This window comes from Chiloscyllium punctatum, chromosome 3 (assembly GCF_047496795.1).
Source record: "Chiloscyllium punctatum isolate Juve2018m chromosome 3, sChiPun1.3, whole genome shotgun sequence".
In the NCBI taxonomy this organism is placed as follows: Eukaryota; Metazoa; Chordata; class Chondrichthyes; order Orectolobiformes; family Hemiscylliidae; genus Chiloscyllium; species Chiloscyllium punctatum.
Genome location: NC_092741.1, coordinates 27421589 through 27444461, shown reverse-complemented (window position 1 = coordinate 27444461; position 22873 = coordinate 27421589). Strand labels below are relative to the sequence as shown.

The window sequence follows — 22873 nt, the reverse complement described above, 5'->3', positions numbered from 1 at the left end:
ACTTATAGAGGTTTACAAAATTATGAGGGGCATGGATAGAATAAATAGACAAAGTCTTTTCCCTGGCGTCAGGGATTCCAGAACTAGAGGGCATAGGTTTAGGGTGAGAGGGAAAAGATATAAAAGAGAGCTAAGGGGCAACTTTTTCACACAGAGGGTGGTACGTGTATGAAATGAGCTGCTAGAGGAAGTGGTGGAGGCTGGTACAATTGCAACATTTAAGAGGCATTTGGATGGGTATATGAATAGGAAGGGTTTGGAGGGATATGGTCCGGGTGCTGGCAGTGGAACTAGATTGGGTTGGGATATCTGGTTGACATGAACAGGTTGACCGAAGGATCTGTTTTCATGCTGTACATCTCTATGACTCTAAGTCTGAGGTCAAATGTCCTGGACCGCTGAAGTGTTCTCTGACTGGGTGGGAACACTCCTGTCTGTTGATTGTTCTGCGGTGTCTATTCATTCATTGCCACAGCCTGTCAGTCTCACCAATGTACCATGCCTCACGGCATCCTTGCCTGCAGTGTATGAGATAGACAATGTTGACTGAGTCACATGAGTACCTGCCACATACATGATGGGAGGCATCACCATGCGTAAAAGCACCACTACTCGTTACACCAGCATCTCCAAATCGTGGAAACCAACATGGTCATTCAAACAGATGAGAGACTTAAACAATCCAGGTCTTTTTCAATATATAATTTCAGTTACATCACCCTGTAAACCCTTGCTATAAATTCTGAGTCTTACCATCTTACGCTCCACAACCACCTGATGAAGGAACAGTGCTCTGAAAGCTGGTGCTTCCAATTCAACCTGTTGGACTATAACCTGGTGTTGTGCGATTTTTTACTTTGGACACCTCAGTCGAACACCAGCACCTCCAAATCATGGTGAAACTAGTTAGTTAATTGGGTTAATGAGCTAAGTCAGTCAGTTAACTTGAAGTTTGTTAATTAAATTTAGTCAAGTGAGCTAACATAGTTGCCTAATTTGATGAAGCTGGTTAGTTGATTTAGTCAAGTAAGCTCGGTGAAACTGGCTAGTTCAGTGAGATAAGACGGAGATGGCGAAGTTCTTGACTGTCAACGGTGACGGGAAGAATGGGGTCGAGAAACTTATCAGCCACGCCTGAATAGCGGAGCAGACTGGATGGGCTGAACGGCCTAATTCCCGCTTCCCCCGACCCGCGCGTGCAGGATGAAGCCGTTGGTTGACGTCACTGGAAGAGGACGGCGCGCGGGGGCGGGAGCTGTCTCGAGCTGCGGCTCCTTAAAGCGGAGCGGCTTCGGGGGAGACTTTCAGGAGGAGGGACGGGCTTCGGGCTTTAAGGAGGTTATTGTTGTCGCTGTAAACTGCTGCTTTAGTCTGGGTTTACATTTTCCCAGGTTATCCGGCAGCATGTTCAGCTGGCTGGGGGCGCATGACCGCGGCAAGAAGGATCCCGAAGGTATTTCAGACGGTGACGGACGGCCTGAAGAAGCTCTACAAAAGCAAGCTGCTTCCCCTGGAGGAACATTACCGCTTCCACGAGTTCCACTCGCCCGCCCTGGACAATGCGGATTTCGACAACAAGCCCATGCTGCTGCTGGTCGGTCAGTACTCCACCGGCAAGACCACCTTCATCAGGTGAGCACACACCAGCCGGACCCTCACTCACTGTCACCCCCCTGGGTGAGCGGGAGAGGGTATTGCACAGGGGAATCAGGCTGCACTGACCCTCACTCACTGTCACCCCCCTGGGTGAGAGGGAGAGGGTATTGCACAGGGAAATCAGGCTGCACTGACCCTCACTCACTGTCACCCCCCTGGGTGAGAGGGAGAGGGTATTGCACAGGGGAATCAGGCTGCACTGACCCTCACTCACTACCCCCCCCCCCCCTCTCCCTCCTGCTGCCATGAGTGAAATCTGTCCCCAGGATGGGAATGTTGCTGTTTGGAGAAACCAGATTCCCCCCTGTGTTCATCTTGCCCAGGGTAGAGGTCTCACTGAAGAGAGAAATGGCTTTTTGCATCTGACCTTTTATCTGTATTTAATATACACAGGGAATAGAATCAGACAGCAAGAACGCAGGCATTTTGGTCAAACTCCTCTGTTGACCAGACATCCCAATCTGATCCCATTTGGCCCATATCCCTCTTGAGTCCTTCCTATTTGTGTTACAGCTTGGCTTGATTTAGTTCTGTCTACCTGACCTGGGGAATTTATAATTTCTGTTCTTCCTTCTCTACAGGGGTATTTGCCCTTCTGATCCTCCTGTCATGTTTATCTGCTCTCCAATGTTGGATACTGTAGGGGTGGGTCCTTGGGATGGTAGCATTTAGCCAGTTTTTGGTGTGGTGACTGGTTCTACTGTAATGAGGGGTGTGTCAGGAAGATTAATAATGAGAAAAGCTCATACAGTATGGGAGTAAGTCAAATCGTCAAGGTAGACCAGAGCTTGGCAGAGCATGAGGTAGGACTGATAAATTAGCATTGCATTTCAATACAAGAGGCCTGACAAGCCAGATGAACTTGGGGCAGAGCTGGGGACGTGAGACTGAGATATCATAGCTATTATAGAAATGTGGGTCAGGGATGGGCAGGACTTGCAGTTTTAATGTTGAGGTGTTAATGCTATGGGAGAGAAACAAAGGGGGTCAAGAGGAGAGGGCATGTGGAGTATTTCTTTTTGTTTGGTTCGAGATAACACTATCCCTGTACTTTGGTGAATATTTCCCTGTGAAAGCATAGGTAGAAGGGTAGAACTGAGAAATAAAGGGACAATCACCTTGTTAGGATTGTATTATAGTGCCCTTCTCCCTGCACCCCCCCCCCCATAATCAGTAGGAAATTGAGATGCAAATACGTAAAAGTATCCCTAGAATAATAGGGTTGTAATGGTGGGGGATTTTAACTTTTTTTTTCCAATCCTGGACTGTCAGTGTTAAGGGCTTGAATGGAGAGGCATTTTAAGGAAGTTCTCTTTTGTATGCACTTGATGATCAGTATGTAGATGTACTTGAATAGGAGCAATAATCACTTCAGTTGGGGAATGAGGCAGGACAAATGACTGAGGTATCAGTGGGGGAGCGCATGGGGCAAATTATCATAATGCTAATAAAGCTCCTATGAAAAAGGATAAACTTGATCTAAAAAGTTGGAAATTCTAGATTGGTGTAGCCAATTTTGACCGTGAGGGAGGAATTTGAAAAGCTGGGGGAGGGTATGCACAGGAAATGGAATGTGATTGGGAAGTGAGTCAAAATAATGAGTTCACAGGCAGTATGCTCCTGTTTAGTGTGGAGGGCAAGGCTGGTAGGTGTATAGGAATACTGGATGACAAGAGAAACTGAGATTCTGGATTAGTGGTGCTGGAAGAGCACAGCAGTTCGGGCAGCATCCAAGGAGCTTCGAAATCGACGTTTTGGGCAAAAGCCCTTCATCAGGAATAAAGGCAGTGAGCCTGAAGCGTGGAGAGAAGCGAGAGGAAGGTGGGGGTGGGGAGAAAGTAGCATAGAGTACAATGGGTGAGTTGGGGAGGGGATGAAGGTGATAGGTCAGGGAGGAGAGGCTGGAGTGGATAGGTGGAAAAGGAGATAGGCAGGTAGGACAAGTCATGGGGACAGTGCTGAGCTGGAAGTTTAGAACGAGGGTGAGGTGGGGGAAAGGGGAAATGAGGAAACTGTTGAAGTCCACATTGATGCCCTGGGGTCGAAGTGTTCTGAGGTGGAAGATGAGGCGTTCTTCCTCCAGGCGTCTGGTGAGGGAGCGGCGGTGAAGGAGGCCCAGGACCTCCATGTCCTCGGCAGAGGGGGAGTTGAAATATTGGGCCACGGGGCGGTGTGGTTGATGTTCCCTAAAGTGCTTCGCTCGGAGGTGCCTAGTTTCCCCAATGTAGAGGAGACTGCATCGAGAGCAACGGATACAATAAACCGAGGTTCTGCTCAAGAGAAAGAAGGCATATGTCAGACATAGCCAGTTGGAGTCAAGTGAATCCTGAGAGAGGTAGAAGAGCGGTGGGAATATATTCAAGAGGGAAATCAGAAGGAACATGAGGTCGCTTTGAATAGTTATGGAGAATCTGAAGAGGTTGAGGACACGAAAGGCAGAAGAGAAACTAGCTGGAAGAATTGCTCTCACTGAAGAGCAATGTGACTCCTGTCTGGAACCACAAGATGGGTGAGATACTAAATGAATATTTCTCACCCTCTCCACGGTAAATAACGACATGGACGCTGTGGTACTTGTAGGAAATGAACTAGTGATTGTATTGAAAAGTCTTCATCCAAGAGAATAGGAGATGCTGGAAGTCTATCAAGGTAGATAAATTGTCAGTATTTCCCGAGCATTGTAGCAAGCCAGGTAAGATTACTTGGTCCCTTTGTTAATTTTCTTAGATATTTGTCATTGACAGCCACGTGAACTAATGGAAGACTGAAGGTTGGCTAATGTGCTATTGCTTAAGGCTATAAGCAAAAGCCTGGCAACTATAGACTGGTGAGCCTGACCAGTGGGGTCAGCTCTATTCTCTCTGGTTACTGTTTTGTCCTGAATATTTGTAGAGTACCTTTTGGATTTCCCTTAACCCTATTTGCCAAAGGTATTTCATGTCTTTTTTTTTGCCTTTCTGATTTCCCTGTTCAGTGTAACAGGCAATAGAAATATACTTTTCTAGGGATTCACTTTAACTCGACTATCTATACCTTGACATATGCTTCCTTTTTGTCCAAATTCTTTCTCTAGTCATCCAGCATTCCTTCCACCTACCAGCCTTGCCCTTCACCCTAACAAGAACATAGTGTCTCTGGATATTATTTTGCTTTTGAAGGCTTCCCATTTTCCAGATGTCCCCTTACCTGTAAACATCTGCCCCAATCAACTTTTGAAAGATCTCTCCCCATACTGTCAAAATTGGCCTTCCTCCAGTTTAGTACTTCAGCTTTTAGATCGGTCTATCCTTTATCATTATTTCAAAACTTACAGAATTATGGTCACTAGCCCCATAATGTTCCCCCAACTACAGCTGTTACTCACCCTGCCTTATTTCCCAAGAGTAGGTCAAGTTGTACACCTTTTTCTAGAGGTGCACCTATAAACATTCAAATTTTCTTGTGTGCACTAAACAAATTCTGCCCCCCCCCCCCCCCCCCCCCCCAGCCCTAGTCCCAGTTGATGTTTGTTTTTTCCCTACCATAAGTACCCTAGTATTCTTACAGATAGCCGAGGTCTCCTTACAAGTTTGTTTCTCAATTTCCCTCTGACTATTGTATTATAGACCCCCCCCCCCCCCACCCCCGCCACAAATAAAGAATCACTATGATTGAAGAAATGATCTATCCTAGTATGGATTCCTGTTAACAGGCAGTTTGTTCATAGGCTTCTTGCATGGAGTGAAGAAGCCACTACTTTAGAGACCGTGTGCGCTTGTGTTTTTCTAACTATTGGGTAAGCATTCTCAGGATGATACATTGCAACACTGTCTCCTGTTCAATTCCTACGCAGGAGAGAAATCATTGGTATCATGACTTTCATGGAAAATAAAATTTCCATAGTTCAATACTTCATCACATTCATTTAACTGAAGATTTTAAGAGGAATAATTCCACTACTTCAGAGAAGGAGTCTGCATTAAATGGAGAGCACTTGGCCCATTGTATACCTGGAATACACAGACAAACAGACATTGGAGATGAAGTCAAATAGTTAGGGTGTGGGGAATGACTTTCAGTCCAGCAATATTCTGGGTGCAGTCGCACTAACATCTTGTGCAGTTCCAGAACCTCCTCCCAGACTTGAACCAGCATTTTGTTTGGAATAAATATATTAAAAATGCTATTTGCTCTACCCATTTTGTTTCCTGTATCAAAGCACAGTTTCACATTTCCTTGACTCTTAAATTCAAAATAAAGATCCCAAGAGAGTTTGGGGTGGATGTGAAGGGATAGGAGAACTTGAGCTGGTTTAGGCTGCCATAAACTGGTTTCCCTGTTGCTGTTCTCTACAGTAATTTTAAAATTCAGGTGGTGAGTCCCACTGTCTTGTCAACAAATGACTGGGACCGACACGCCAAAGAGGAATTCAACAAAAGCTGTAACGCAATGAACCCCATGTTGCACTCATCCTCTTGCAGCCTGACAATGGAACCTGACCAAGCTTACTGACAAGAAACTGGTGTTTAATTGATTATGACTAAACTAAAACAAACCTATTAATCAGTGTATTCAGTCTGCAATATTACATTGCTCTAGTCATTTGTAGTCAATGTAATACATTTAGTCACCATGGGATTGACTCCGCTCATTCACCAAGATACATTGTTGGACGTGGTCCTTGCAAATGAGTTGGGCCAATTTGGATGAAGTGGTAGTAGGAGACAGGAGACCATGATCATTGGAGCTGATGCTACAAGATGGTGTTGGAGAATGGCATGCAGCAATCCAGGGTGAGAAAAACATTTGACAAGAAAGCTGGTCAGATTGACAGGAACAAAGAGGATGGCAGGAAAACCAGGAACTGAAATGGGCTACCTTCCAAAAAGAGATGGTTGCGGTCCAGTTAAAGTATGTTCCCTCCAAACAGGAGAAGGTAGGACAGAAATCGAGTCCCTCAATCAGAAAGGAGGTAGAAAGCAACATTGGCAAGAAAAGTGCTTCTAAATAAGGTGTATGGCAGAAAATACAGTTAAGAAGCTGTTGGCCTATTAAAGGTTCAGAGGTGAGGCAAAAAAAAAAGCACATTATGGCAAAAACTAGCAGCTAACAAAGAGGAATCCCCCTCTTCTTTAGAGAAATAAGAGATCAAAGAAGAATAGAACCGATTAGAGACCGGAAAGAGGATTTACAAGGAGGGAGGTGGTATGGCTAAGGTGTGAAATGAACACTTTGCATCTATCTTTAACAGAAGAGGAGGATGTTGCCCAGGCCATGGTGACAGAGGAGGGAACATGGTCACAAGAGGGTTCAAATAGGGACAGGGGATACAAGCTGTCGTTAATATCTGGTCCTTTTGATTTGAATTCGTTTTTCTGTGAAGCGGTACAAACACCAGAGAATGCCACTGTACTGGAAAGACTAGGAAAGTAGATTAAACCATTGGGAGGTGCTGCCATATAGAGAATGATGCACCCACCAACAGATTCTGGGGCAACTTCCGTGCAGTTAAGTCTATTGAATGGACTCTCGGCTCGAATGATGCTGAATGTGCTACATTGCACAGGGCGTACAAGAGAGATCAATGTTACCTGTAGTCCTCCGTCTAAATATCTTGTTCTGAGCCTTACTGTGATATGCCTGTAGTGCTCATAAACAAAGCTTTTCACTGTACTTTGTACACATGCCAAGAAATCAATTACCTGGATCCAGCAGTTTTCTGAACCTCCACTAATCTGAGTGACACTGAACTGGATTGAGAAACAACCTTTCTCCTCGTCCCCTCTACTATGTCCAGTGTCTGATTATAGGAAAAGGGAATATTCTATTGCCCATGTAGAGAGTGGAGTTTTCGTCCTGACCTGTTGTTCCTTACAACAGTAACCAGTGTTCACCGCTTCTACTCTCTTCCCTCTTTCTGGTTCCTAGGCCACTCCAATTCAAATTTGAGGTGTCTATCGTGTGACTGGGAATTCATGACGAATTCTATATGCATGAGGAATGTGTCTGGCACTTTATGGTTCCACTTATAAGATCCTTCCCCCTCCAGACTCCACTCCACACCTGCCTTCTTCCTCCCCTCTTGTTCCTGAGCCTCCATGCAAGCTCCCACTTTCCTGCCCCCTTTCATTGTGCTGCAGAGTTCAACAAGTGCAACCTCTGACCTCTGACACAAGAGCACAAAGGTGACTGTTGTATGTCACTTTTAAATAAACATCAGGTGCCTCGTGATTCTCGTGTGTAACTAACTTTCAGATGAAGGTGGAACATCATTACAAAAGGGGCTCACGATAATGAGTAATGATGGGATACAAATCAGTTTCCTGCTCACAAACTAATCTGACGCAAACACAACATTGAGTGAATCGCAGAACAAGAATTCATCTTGGAATGGAGAATTTTTAGTACGTATCTCATTACATTAGCCTGTGGCCATGTTTCCCACCCCTTCAGAGCTCCTGAAATTTCCTTGAGTGTGCCTGTGATCAGGTTCACCCAGTAAATGTCTTGTTCTTCCTGCAGCTCCCAGTGTGTATTTGAATGTTAACTGATCTATGATAAATCCATTATACAGAACCGGCGACAAAACAAATAACATTCAGGAGTTCTTCCAGATGCTGTGATGAAAGACTCAATTTTTACAAATGGTGAACACAGTCTGTTTAAACACTTTCCAGTAATTCAATAATTCAGTGTGGAACTCGCTCAGAATGAGTGTGTTAGAGAATGATTTGAAATCTGATCACTGCATGATTTCACATGTAACAACTTCAGTACTTTGTGGTCTGCAACATATCCTAATTACAATGAACTAACTCATGTACAGAGTGGTCATTCTGGAATTATATCTGGCACCAGATCCTTCTTAATCCCCATGTGGGAATAAATCATTTTTAACAATTACAACAGAAAAAATTTTGCTGCAGTGATTAATCTTTGTTTCCCAATGAAAGACATGGCACCCATGGACAATTGACTTTCACCCCTGTGTCCAATTTTGGTCCCCACACCTCAGGAAGGACATACTGGCACTGGAACGTGTCCAGCGGAGATTCACACGGATGATCCCTGGAATGACAGGTCTAGCATATGAGGAACGGCTGAGGATACTGGGATTGTATTTGTTGGAGTTTAGAAGATTAAGGGGAGATCTAATAGAGACGTACAAAATAATACATGGCTTTGAAAAGGTGGATGCCAGAAAATTGTTTCTGTTAGGCGAGGAGACTAGGACCCGTGGACACAGCCTTAGAGGGGGTCATTTCAGAACAGAAATGCGGAGACATTTCTTCAGCCAGAGAGTGGTGGGCCTGTGGAATTCATTGCCACGGAGTGCAGTGGAAGCCAGGACGCTAAATGTCTTCAAGGCCGAGATTGATAGGTTCTTGTTGTCTAGAGGAATTAAGGGCTACGGGGAGAATGCTGGCAAGTGGAGCTGAAATGCGCATCAGCCATGATTGAATGGTGGAGTGGACTCGATGGGCCGAATGGCCTTACTTCCACTCCTATGTCTTATGGTCTTAAGACTTTAAGCTCATGTCACAAAAATGTCCAGAAATTGGTCAGAAATGAATCTGAAACTATCCAATAATTTGGATTTGAAGAGAAATCCTCATTACAAAGGCTATTAAAATGAACAAGCAGTCAGAACTGCTCTGTCAGGGACAGATCAACCAGAGCTGGAACCAAATTCTGGTTATTGTGTGGCTGGAAAACCACATAGTTCTTCCATATTGGGTTGAGGGAGTGGAGAGGAACATGGCAGATGGAACAGGATTTTGGGAAATGTGATGGGAGCAAAATATGGACCAAATAAACAAGTGGAATGTTTTGAATTGGTGAGTGACTGGAAAATGTTGGTGTTCAGAATGGCGTGAATGTCCTTTTTGTGAACCGTAGAAAGTTAATGGACAGGTTCAGCAAGCTATTCGAGAAACAAATTGTATTGTATCCTTTTGTTACGACGAGAGTAAAGAAAGTTTGCATTAATTGTAGCTGGGATGGGCTCCAGGGGAGTGATGGAGGGTATAGTGCCTGGGATTGAAGGGTATATTGTCAGGTAAGTGAGAAAAAGCTTGGGCTCGATCAAGAGACCAGTTTGCAGTTAGGAAAATGTTGGTTCAGCTGGGACAAATTTGGAGTGGAGTGGGACTGATGGATCGGGTTGGGTTGAGAGGAAGGTGGTGATGTGTTGAAGAGGCAGTGTCAGGTTCAGCGGTTCAAGGAATGGGGTGTGGTGCTCCCAGGTCTGGAAGGAGAAGTCTGTTCTACCTGGGTCACTTTGGGTGGGGTTTCACATTATTGAGGCGGGGGGGGCGGAGCTGTGTATTGTGTGGTGATGGAGAAATGCAGGTGGTTGTCAATTCTAATCCTGTTGGCAGGATTAGGGGGTGTCTGTGCAGGGGCAGCTTTTGGTTGTAATGGAGTTGGGTTGAAATATGGTTTAAAGCCTAGGCAAAAGGAGGGGTTGTTCTTTTGCTGGTGATGGAGTGGTGGGAAGTGTCAGTTCCAATGGGACTGTGGTAGTGAAGGGGAGTAGTGGGTCGGTAATGAGGTATTGGCAGACTCCTGGGATTGGTGGGGAGTTGAAGGCATTTTGGGCCCAGCTGAGTCAGTTTGTCCAGTCTGCCTGGGTCATGTCGGGGATGTTATTGGGTCCAGATAAACAGCGGAAGTTGTTAGTGACAATGACTGGTTCACAAATGGTATTTTGAGGCCAACCTTGATGTTACTGAGGCTGAATAATTTTGAATGAAGAGTAAATGCTGTATTCTTGGTTAGGGATATAATGACTGACTACTTACTGGATTAGTGGTGCTGGAAGAGCACAGCAGTTCAGGCAGCATCCAACGAGCAGCAAAATCGACGTTTCGGGCAAAAGCCCTTCATCAGGAATAAAGGCAGTGAGCCTGAAGCGTGGAGAGATAATCTAGAGGAGGGTGGGGATGGGGAGAGAGTAGCATAGAGTACAATGGGTGAGGGGGGAGGAGATGAAGGTGATAGGTCCAGGAGGAGAGGTTAGCGTGGATAGGTGGAAAAGAAGATGGGCAGGTCGGACAAATCCGGACAAGTCAAGGAGACAATTACTGAACTGAAAGTTTAGAACTAGGATAAGGTGGGGGAAGGGGAAATGAGGAAGCTGTTGAAGTCCACATTGATGCCCTGGGGTTGAAGTGTTCCGAGGCGGAAGATGAGGCGTTCTTCCTCCAGGCGTCTGGTGGTGAGGGAGCGGCGGTGAAGGAGGCCCAGGACCTCCATGTCCTCGGCAGAGTGGGAGGGGGAGTTGAAATGTTGGGCCACGGGGCGGTTTGGTTGATTGGTGCGGGTGTCTCGGAGATGTTCCCTAAAGCGCTCTGCTAGGAGGTGCCCAGTCTCCCCATTGTAGAGGAGACCACATCGGGAGCAACGGATACAATAAATGATATTGGTGGATGTGCAGGTAAAACTTTGGATGTGGAAGGCTCCTTTAGGGCCTTGGATAGAGGTGAGAGAGGAGGTGTGGGTGCAGGTTTTAGAGTTCCTGTGGTGGCAGGGGAAAGTGCCAGAATGGGAGGGTGGGTCGTAGGGGGGTGTGGACCTGACCAGGTAGTCACGGAGGGAACGGTCTTCGCGGAAGGCGGAAAGGGGTGGGGAGGGAAATATATCCCTGGTGGTGGGGTCTTTTTGGAGGTGGCGGAAATGTCGGTGGATGATTTGGTTGATGCGAAGGTTTGTAGGGTGGAAGGTGAGCATCAGGTGCGTTCTGTCCTTGTTACGGTTGGAGGGGTGGGGTCTGAGGGCGGAGGTGCGGGATGTGGACGAGATGCGTTGGAGGGCATCTAACCACGTGGGAAGGGAAATTGCGGTCTCTAAAGAAGGAGGCCATCTGGTGTGTCCTATGATGGAACTGGCCCTCCTGGGAGCAGATACGGTGGAGGCGGAGAAATTGGGAATACGGGATGGCATTTTTGCAAGAGATAGGATGGGAAGAGGTGTAATCCAGGTAGCTATGGGAGTCGGTGGGTTTGTAAAAAAATGTCAGTGTCAAGTCGGTCGTCACTAATGGAGATGGAGAGGTCCAGGAAGGGGAGGGAGGTGTCAGAGATAGTCCAGGTAAATTTAAGGTCAGGGTGGAATGTGTTGGTGAAGCTGATGAATTGCTCAACCTCCTCGCGGGAGCACGTGGTGGCGCCAATGCAGTCATCAATGTAGCGGAGGAAGAGGTGGGGAGTGGTGCCAGTGTAATTACGGAAGATCAACTGTTCTACATAGCCAACGAAGAGACAGGCATAGCTGGGGCCCATACGTGTGCCCATGGCTACGCCTTTGGTCTGGAGGAAGTGGGAGGATTCAAAGGAGAAATTGTTTAGGGTGAGGACCAGTTTGGCCAAACGAATGAGAGTGTCAGTGGAAGGGTACTGTTAGGGACGTCTGGAGAGGAAAAAACGGAGGGCTTGGAGGCCCTGGTCATGGCGAATGGAGGTGTAGAGGGATTGGATAAGAACGCCCCTGGTGCTCACCTTCCACCCTATCCCCTGCCACCGCAGAAACTGCAAAACCTGTGCCCACATCTCCTCCCTCACCTCTATCCAAGGCCCTAAAGGAGCCTTCCACATCCATCAAAGTTTCACCTGCACTACCCTGCACTTTCCACCAACATCATTTATTGTATCTGTTGCTCCCGATGCGGTCTCCTCTACATTGGGGAGACTGGGCGCCTCCTAGCAGAGCGCTTTAGGAACATCTCCGGGGACACCCGCACCAATCAACCCAAACAGCCCCGTGGCCCAACATTTCAACTCCCCTTCCCACTCTGCCGGGGACATGGAGGTCCTGGGCCTCCTTCACCGCCGCTCCCCTCACCACCAGAACGCCTGGAGGAAGAACGCCTCCTCTTCCGCCTCGGAACACTTCAACCCCAGGGCATCAATGTGGACTTCAACAGCTTCCTCATTTCCCCTTCCCCCACCTCATCCTAGTTTTCAAACTTCCAGCTCAGTAACTGTCTCCTTGACTTGTCCGACCTGCCTATCTTCTTTTCCACCCTATCCACTCCACCCTCTCTTCACTTGACCTATCACCTTCATCTCTCCTCCCCCACTCACCCATTGTACTCTATGCTACTCTCCCCCACCCCCACCCTCCTCTAGCTTATCTCTCCACGCTTCAGGCTCACTGCCTTTATTCCTGATGAAGGGCTTTTGCCCGAAACGTCGATTTCGCTGCTCGTTGGATGCTGCCTGAACTGCTGTGCTCTTCCAGCACCACTAATCCAGTATTTGGGTTTTCAGCATCTGCAGTCATTGTTTTTTACCATATAATGACTGACTGTCAGTAGATGGCAGTATTTATAAACAGGATTGAAAATGTGTTGCTGGAAAAGCGCAGCAGGTCAGGCAGCATCCAAGGAGCAGGAGAATTCGGGCATGAGCCCTTCTTCAGTAATGAGGAAAGTGTGCCCCAGCAGGCTAAGATAAAAGATAGGGAGGAGGGACTTAGGGGAGGGGCGTTGGAAATACGATAGGTGAAAAGGAGGTTAAGGTGAGGGGTGATAGGCCGAAGTGGGGGTTGAGGCGGAGAGGTCAGGAAGAAGATTGCAGGTTAGGAAGGTGGTGCTGAGTTTGAGGGTTGGGACTGAGACAAGGTGGGGGGGCGGGGGAAGGGAAATGAGGAAACTGGAGAAATCTGAGTTCATCCCTTGTGGTTGGAGGGTTCCTAGGTGGAAGATGAGGCACTCTTCCTCCAACTGTCGTGTTTGCTATGGTCTGGCGATGGAGGAGTCCAAGGACCTGCATGTCCTTGTTGGAGTGGGAGGGGGAGTGGGAGGGGGAGTTGAAGTGTTGAGCCACGGGGGTGGTTGGGTTGGTTGGTCCGGATGTCCCAGAGGTGTTCTCTGAAACGTTCCGCAAGTAGGCGGCCTGTCTCCCTCCCAATATAGAGGAGACCCACATCGGGTGCAGCGGATGCAGTAAATGATGTGTGTGGAGGTGCAAGTGAATTTGTGGCGGATATGGAAGTATCCCCTTGGGGCATTGGACAGAAGCAAAGGGGGAGGTATGGGTGCAAGTTTTGCATTTCTTGCGGTTGCAGGGGAAGGTGCCGGGAGTGTAGGTTGGGTTGGTGGGCGGGTGTGGACCTGACGAGGGAGTCACAGAGGGGAGTGGTCTTTTCGTAACGCTGATAGGGGAGGGGAGGGAAATATATCCCTGGTGGTCGGGGTCCGTTTGGAGGTGGCAGAAATGACTACGGATGGTACGATGTATATGCGAGGTTGGTGGGTGGAAGGTGAGGGACCAGTGGGGTTCTGTCCTGGTGGCGATTGATGGGGCAGGGCTCATAGAGCGGAGGAGCAGGAAGTGGTGGAGATGCGGTGGAGAGCATCGTCGATCACGGACTGGGGGGGAAATTGCGGTCTTTGAAGAAGGAGGTCATCTGGGTTGTACGGTATTGGAACTGGTCCTCCTGGGAGCAGATGCGGCGGAGACGAAGGAATTGGAAATATGGGATTTGTCCTGGGGGGCAGGGTGGGAGGAGGTGTAGTCTAGGTCGCTGTGGGAGTCGGTCGGTTTATAGTAAATGTCTGTGTTGATTCGGTCACCCGAGATAGAAATGGAAAAGTCTGGGAAGGGGAGGGAGGAGTCTGAGATGGTCCAGGTGAATTTGAGGTCGGGGTGGAAGGTGTTTATAAAGTGGATGAACTGTTCAACCACCTCATGGGAGCACGAGGCAGCGCCGATACAGTCATCGATGTGGCGGAGGAAAAGGTGGGAGGTGGTGCCAGTGTAGCTGTGGAAGATGGACTGTTCCACATATCCTACGAAGAGGCAGGCATAGCTGGGGCCCATGCGGGTGCCCATGGCTACTCCTTTGGTTCGGAGGAAGTGGGATGATTGGAAAGAGAAGTTGTTCAGGGTGAGGACCAGTTCAGTCAGTAGAAGGGTACTGGTTGGTGCGGAGGGCTTTGAGTCCTTCGTGATGGGGGAAGGAGGTGTACAGGGACTGGATGTCCATGATGAAGATAAGGCGTTGGGGACCGGGGAAGCGAAAATCATGGAGGAGTTGGAGGGCGTGGGTGGTGTCCTGAATGTAGGTGGGTAGTTCTTGGACTAAGGGGGACAGGACCGTGTTGAGGTATGCAGAGATGTGTTTGGTGGAGCAGGAGCAGGCTGAGACAATCGCCACCAGGACAGAACCCCACTGGTCCTCAGCTACCACCCCCACCAACCTCCATATACATCGTACCATCCGTAGTCATTTCTGCCACCTCCAAACGGACGCCACCACCAGGGATATATTTCCGTCCCCTCCCCTCCCCTATCAGCGTTACGAAAAGACCACTCCCTCCGTGACTTCCTCGTGCAGTTCAATTGTGATTACAGAAACAGAATTAATAGGTGATCAGAATGGACAGAACTGTGGCTGATAAGGGGATGCATTTTTGTGAGGTGTTGCAATAAATGGATTGACACTTCAGAAAATTGAACAAGGAAATTTTCGGTGTGCCAATATTTGTAGGAAGCATGACTTGAGATAGTAACTAGCAAAGCAAATGGAATGTTGAGTTTATACTGAGAGGATGGATTACAGAATGAGGGAGGTTTTGCTGAACCACAGTGGAAGTCTGGAATTGCCCCAACGTGAGCATTGAGTCCATTGATTGGCATTTTAGGAAATATGTGAGGTTGCAAAGAGGTTTTATGAAAATGGTTTCACAAAGGAGGACTAAGCAACTGATAAGAAACAAGGAAATGGAATATGAATGAAATTTTTTTTAATGAAAAACATGGACTACAGAAACCCATGTACTTTACTCTGCCATTCAATGAGATCATGGCTGATCAAATAATAAGACCATCAGACATTGGAGCACAAATTAGACGACTCAGCCATCAAGTCTACCCCATTCTCCTGCTTTCTCCCAGTAATCCTTGATACTCAAGAACCTAATAAGACCATAAGACATAATGCTCAATTCCACTTTTCTGTCTTTTTCCCCATAAGCCTAAATTCTGTTGCTGCTTAAAAATCTGTCTATCATAGACTTGAATGAACTTCATGACCCAGCCTCTGCGGTCATTCTTTCCCTCTGAGAGAAATAGTTCTTGCTCCTCTCCAGGTTAAAATATAACCGCTAACTAACTGCTTGTTGACCCCGAGAGCAATGACCCATCATGGGCTTTCCACTGGAAATAATTTTCATTTGTGCACATTTACTCCCGTTGTAATGAAGGAGCACTCTCTACCAAGTTTCCGACTGGAAAAGATGCACAAGAGATCAGGTAAGGTTAGCAGTTTTCTTTCTTGACTACATTCGTGAACCAATAGGTTTGTTTTTCTGACAATCGGCAATGATATCATCATTGTGATGATTTAGACTCCAGATACTTATTGAACTCTTCCACCGTTCTGCGGCTAGTTTGGACTCGCAGTTGAATCCGGATCCAGAACGTTAATTGGGGTTTTTCTTTGGTGGGGGGTTAATAGTCCAGCAATCATACGGCTCGGTCATTGCCTCTGCATGTCAGATAGTTTGTTCTTACATCGCTTCCAAAATGGTGACCAGCTTCTGGATCAATTCTGTCAGAGCCTGGTTGAAGGTAAATCGAATTCTCTTCTGTTTTGTTTGGGTTGTCTTACATTGGGAGCTCAGAATCTGGATCTTCTGGTCCACAGCTACAAGATCTGTACAGTTAACAATGGACATCCCCGAATTAAACGCAGCTGCAATGCTGTTCTCAAACTGTTAGGATCTGACTTTAGCTGAGTATAGTGGCCACACATTGAACTGGATTCTTTCAGCTAATTGACCTATCAAGGCTGTCCCTGGTGAGAGATGAATATCACTGAAGGCAGACAAATGCCAGAAATGTTTCAGACTACAGGTAACTACAGGTATTAATCAAGAAACTCTGTGAATGTTCTGGGGACCTGGGTTCAAACCCTGCCAAGGCAGATGGTAGAATTTGAATTCCGTCTATTTTTGTGGAGTTAAGAATGTACTGATGACCGTGAAACCATTGTCAATTTGTCAAAAAAACCCATCTGGTTCATTAATGTCCGTCAGAGAAGACAATCACCCGTCCTCACCTCACGTGACTCTCAACCCACAGCAGTGTCGTTGACTTGTGCTGCTATCTGAATTGGCCAATCAAGCTATTCAGTTGGATCAATTGCTACAAACTCTGAAGGAAACGTAACTGGACTGACAACCTGGCATCAACCTAGGCATCTGAAATGACTGGCAGAAACTGACCTGCTGACTCTGCAAAGTCTTCCTCGCTAACATCTGGGGGGGAGGGCCCAAATTGGGAGCTGTCTCACAGACTAGTCAAGCAAAAGCCTAACATGGTCATTGTCACTGAATCATACCTCACAGGCAATGTACTAGACGCCACCATCATGATCCCTAGATATGTCCTGTCACAGACCCCGCAGAGGGGCTTGCCCTGGAAGTCTGAAAGATTGACTCTGGACCCAATGAAGTCTCATGACTTCAGGTTAAACATGGGCAAAGAAACCTCTTGCTAATTATCATGTGCTGTCTTCTCTCTGCTAATGAATCAATAGTTCTCCACGTTGAACAATTCTTGGAGGAAGCAGTTAGAATTACAAAGGCACAATCTTACTCTGGGTTGGAAATTTCAGTGTCCATCCAAGAGTGGCTCAGCAGCAGCACTACTGATTGTGCTGGTCAGATCCTGAAGGTTGGGTCTACAGCAGATGGTGAGGGAACCAACAAGAGCAAGAAACAGACCTCATTCTGATCAATCTGCCAGACACATCTCACCATAGCAATTGGCAAGAGTGACCACTGCACAGCCCTTGTGGAGACAAAATCCCACCTTCACATTGAGAATAGCTTCTATAGAGCTGTGTGGCACTTAACACAATGCTAAATGGCAAATCCACCAACTCCAGACTCTGCAAGCATGAGGTGCTGTGTGCCATCAGCAGCAGAATTGTACTCCAGGCACAATTTGCGATCTCATCGCCCAGTATATTCCCCACTCAACCATTACCGTCAAGCCAGGAGATCAATCTTGGTTGAACCTGAGCTATAGATCAGGTGATGGAATAGGTAGTGAACAGGCAGATACGGCATGCGGAAAGTCTGAGAGGAGAGCTTGGCACTTGATAGGGCAAAGCCCTGTAGTGTTGTGGCTATTATGGAGACTTGGATATCATAGGGGCAGGAATGGTTGTTAGATATTCCAGGGTTTAGATAACTTCAAAAGGAATGGGGGTGAGATAAGAGGTGGAGGAGTGGCTTGGCTAATCAGCAATAGTATCACAGTTGCAGAAAGGGAGATCATCTAGGAGGGTTTGTCCATAAAGTCAGTGTGGGTGGAAGTCCGAAACAAGATTGGAGCAGACACTTTATTTGGCAGCTTTCTACAGGACCCCCCAATACCAACAGAGATATGGAAGAGCAGATGGGAGGCAGATTTTGGAAATGTGCAGAACTAACATGGGTGACTTTAACTTCCCAATATTGATTGGAACCTGCTTAGTTCAAATAGTTTGGATGGAGCAGTTTTTGTCAGGTGTCCAGGAAGGGTTCCTGATGTAATAGGCCGACTAGAGGGGAGGCCATATTGGATTTGGTGCTTGGCAATGAACCATGCCAGGTGTCCGCTCTCTCTGTGGGGAAAACATCTCTATGACCTTTACTATACTCATGCAGAGGGTTAGGAGCAGACCGTGTGGGGAAAATATTTAATTGAGGGGAGGGGTAATTTACAATGATATGAGTCAGGAACTGAGGACCTAAATTGGGAACAGATGTTCTCTGGGAAATGTGTGACAGAAATGTGGAGGTTGTTTAGGAAGCACCTGCTGATAGTGCTGGACAGGTTTATCTCACTGAGGCGAGGAAAAGATGGGAGGTTGAAAGAACCTTGGGTGACAAGGGATGTGGGGCATCTAGTCAAGAGGAAGAAGGATGCTTACTTAAGATTGAGGAGGCAAGGACCATTCAGGACTTTAGAGGTTTACAAGGGAATGAGGAAGGAACTGAAGAATGGACTCGGGAGAGCTAGAAGGGGGCATGATAAAGCTTTAGTGAGTAGGATTATGGGAAGCCCTAAGGTGTTCTATGCTTGTATAAGGAACAAGAGGATGGCCAGAGTGAGGTTAGGACTGATCAGGGATAGTGGAGGGAACTTGTGCCTGGAGTTGGAGGAGGTAAGGGACGTTCTTACTGAATACTTTGCTTCAGTATTCACTGCTGAAAGGGACCTTGACATTTGAGGACAGCGTGAAACAGACTGATCTGCGAGAACAAGTTGATGTGAGGAAAGAGGATGTGTTGAAAATCTTGAAGAACATAAGGGTGGTTTGTACCCATGGCCAGACAGGATACACCATAGGTTACTACAGGAATCGAGGGAATAGTTTGCTGCACCATTGGCAATGATCTTTGCATCCTCACTGTCTACTGGAGTAGGACCAGACGATTGGAGGGTCAATAATGTACTTCCCTTGTTCAACAAAAGGAATTAGGACAATCCTGGAAATTACAGACCAGTCAGTGATGGGCAAAGTTTTTTGAGAGGGTTCTGAGACACAGGATTTATGATGACCTCTAATCAAACTATGGGTTTCCAAGTAATCAGCATGGCTTTGTGAGGGGCAGATCATGCCTGGAAAACCTTATTGAATTCTTTTGAAGATGTGACAAAACGTATTGATGAAGGTAGAGCATTGGATGTGGTGTATGTGGATTTTAGCAAGGTGTTTGATAAGGTTCCCCATGGTAGGCTCATTCAGAAAGTAAGGAGGGATGGTATACAGGGAAAGTTGTCTGTCTGGTTACAGAATTAACTGGCCCATAGAAGACAGCAAGTGGTAGTAGGTGGAAGGTATTCAGCCTAGAGCTTGGTGACTAGTGGTGTTTCACAAGGATTGGTTCTGAGACCTCTCTTCGTGATTTTTATAAATGAGTTGGATGAGTCAGTTGAAGGGTGGGTTAGTAAGTTTGCGATGACATGAAGGTTGGTGGAGTTGTGGATAGTGTGGTGGGTTGTTGTAGGTTGCAATGAGATATTGACCGAATGCAGAACTGGGCTGATAAGTGGCAGGTAGAGTTCAACTTAGAAAAATGTAAAGTCATTCACTTTGGAAGGTCGCATTTGAATGCAAAATGCATGGTTAATGGCAGGATTCTTGGCAGTATGGAGGAATAGAGGTATCTTGGGATCCATATCCATAGTTCCCACCAAGGTTGATTGGGTTGTTCAGAATGCAGATGGTGTGTTGGCTTTCATTCGCATGGGGATTGAGTTTAAGAACCGTGAAGTTATGCTGCACCTCTATAGAATCCTGGTTAGAATACACTTGGAGAATTGTGTTCAGTTCTGGTTGCTTCATTACAGGAAAGATGTGAAAGCTTTAGAGAGGATGCAGAGAAGATTTACCAGGGTGGGCAGGCGCAGGGTTTGCACTTCCTGCGGTGGCAGGGGAGGGTGGCTTGTTAGGGCGCATGGACCTGACCAGGTAGTCTTTGGATTAGTGGTGCTGGAAGAGCACAGCAGTTCAGGCAGCATCTGAGGAGCAGGAACAGTCTTTGCGGAAAGTGGATAGGGATGGGGAGGTGCGTATATTCCTGGTGGTGGTGTCCATTTGTAGGTGCGGAAATGTCGGCAGAGGTTGGTGTGGTGGAAGGTGAGGACTGGGGGGTTCTGTCCTTGTTGCGGTTGGAGGGTGAGGTTCTAGGGCCAAGATGTGGGATGTGGATGAGCTGGTTGAAGATGCCTTCCAATACAAGTGGGAATGGAAATTTGGTGTTTAAAGGAGGAGGCCATCTGGTGCTCTGTGGTAGAACTGGTCCTCCTGGGAACAGATGCGGAGGAGGAGGAATTGGGAATACTGGATAGCATTTTTGCAGGAGGTAGGGTGGGAGGAGGTGTAATCCAGGTAGCTGTGGGAGTTGGTGGGTTTGTAGAAAATGTCAGTGTTGAGTTGGTCACAGTTGATTGAGAGGTCCACGAAGGGGAGAGTAGTGTCAGAGATGGGCCAGGTGAATTTAAGTCTAGATTGGAGTGGTGCTGGAAAAGCACATCAGGTCAGGTAGCATCCGAGGAGCAGGAAAATCCCTTCATGAATTTTGTAATGTGTTTGTAATGGAGGTGGAGGTCCAGTGGTAGTTTGGCGCAGTGGACAAAGGAAGTACAGTGGTAGTTTGGTACACTGACCTCTACACTGCTGAAGCCAGGTGCCAACTCAAAGGCACCACCTCCTACCACCCCCTCGACCATGACCTTACCCCCCCCCCCCCCCCCCCCCCATCACCAAACCATCATCTCCCAGACTACATGCAACCTCATCACCTCAGGGGATCTCTCACCCACAGCTTCCAACCTCCTAGTTCAGGAACCATGCACTGCCTGATTTTTTTTCTTTTTTTTGTATTTTTTTTAACCTCCTACCCAAGATCCACAAGCCTGCCCGCCCCGGCCGACCCATTGTCTCAGCTTGCTCCTGCCCCATCGAATTCATTTCCACCTACCTCCAATATTGTCCTATTTCCACCCATGCCCTCCACCACCTCCAACCTTCAAGACTTCCATTTCCCTGGCCTCCAACACCTCACCTTCACCATGGACATCTAGTCCCTCGACACTTTTATCCGCCATGACCAGGGCTTCCAAGCCCTCAGTTTCTTCCTCTCCTGAAGTCCCCACCAGTACCCTTCCACTGACACACTTATTCATTTGGCTTAACTGGTCCTCCCCCCCCCCCCCCCCCCCCCCCCCCCCCCCTCAACAATTTCTCCTTCCAATCCTCCCACTTTCTCCAGACGAAAAGGGTAGCTTTAGGCACCTGCATGGGCCCCAGATATGCTTGTCACTTTGTTGGCTATGATGGACAGTCCATCTTCTGGAGTTGCACCGGCACCACTTTTTCTTCTGCTACATTGACTGACTGCATCAACACCACCTTCCGCTCCCACGAGGTTGTCAAACAGTTCATCAACTTCACCAACACATTCCACCCAACCTTAAATTCACCTGGACCATCTCTGATACCTTCCTTCCCTTCCTAAACCCCTCCATCTCCATCCACGAGGACCGACTCAACACTGACATTTTTCACAAACCCACCGACTCCCACAGGTACCTGCATTACACCTCCTCTCATTCTACATCCTGCAAAAATGCTATCCTGTATTCCCAATTCTTCCGCCTCCGCCGCATCTGCTCCCAGGAGGACCAGTTCCTCCACAGAACACACCAGATGGCTTCCTTCTTGAAAGACCGAAATTTCCTCTCCAACACATCTCATCCACGTTCCGCATCTCTGTCCTCGAACCCCAACGCTCCAACCTCAAAACGACAGAACCAACCTTCCACCCCACCAACCTCCACATAAATCGCACCATCTACCGACATTTCTGCCACCGACCAATGGACACCACCACCAGGGATATAGTTCCCTCCCCATCCCTATCTGCTTTTCACAAAGACCGTTCCCTCCATGACTACTTGGTCAGGTACATGCCCCCTCCCCTCCTGGCACCTTCCCCTGCCACTGCAGGAATTGCAAAACCTGTGCCCGCTTCTCTCTCTCCACTCCAACCTCCATCCAAGGCCCCAAAGGAGCCTTCCACATCCATCAAAGTTTCTCCTGCCCTTCCTCACATGTCATTTATTGTATCCGTTGCTCCTGATGCGGTCTCCACTACCTTGCGAGAAGGTGTCCAGTCTCCCCAGAGCGCTTCAGAGAACATCTCTGGGACACCCGCACCTACCAACCCTACCACCCTGTGGTCGATCATTTCAACTCCCCCTCCCATTCTACCGAGGACATGCAGATCCTGGGCCTCCATCACCACTCGCTCACCCCCCTGTGCCTGGAGGAAGAACGCCTTATCTTCTACCTCGGGGGCCCTTCAACCCCAGGGCATCAATGTGGACTTCAGTTTCCTTATTTCCCTCTTTTTTTTTTTGTTTTGTTTTCTTCCCCCCCCCCCCTTCCCCAGTTCCAACCTTCCAGCTCAGCACCGCCTTCATGACTTGTCCCACCTGTCAATCTTCCTTCCCACCTATCTGCTCCAACCTATCATCTTTACTCCCGCCTTCACCTACCCATTATGCTCTCAATTACCTTCTCCCCAGCCCCACTCCCCTCCCATTTATCTGTCCACCCACTCGGCTCCCAGCGTCATTCCTAATGAAAGGCTCTGGCCCGAAACATCGTTTTTTTTTTCTTGCTCCTCGGATGCTGCCTGGCCTGCTGTGCTTTTTCAGCAACACGCTCT

General features: G+C 47.6%; 1 protein-coding gene across 4 annotated transcripts in view; it reads left to right on the top strand.

The window, feature by feature from the left end:
- The first annotated feature begins 1219 nt into the window (after nt 1-1219).
- Nucleotides 1220-22873, top strand: part of LOC140457033 (EH domain-containing protein 3-like) — a 241859-nt gene continuing 220205 nt past the window's right edge. For 2 of the 4 annotated variants that reach the window (XR_011953309.1, XM_072550956.1), the window contains exon 1: nt 1221-1632. Coding sequence is in view for 2 of the 4 variants with exons in the window: in XM_072550956.1 (XP_072407057.1) it covers nt 1427-1632 (206 nt within the window). In the remaining 2 variants the exon portion in view is untranslated. Of the gene's footprint in view, nt 1633-22873 lie in introns of all 4 variants that reach the window. The other 2 variants (XM_072550963.1, XR_011953310.1) reach the window with 2 other exon arrangements.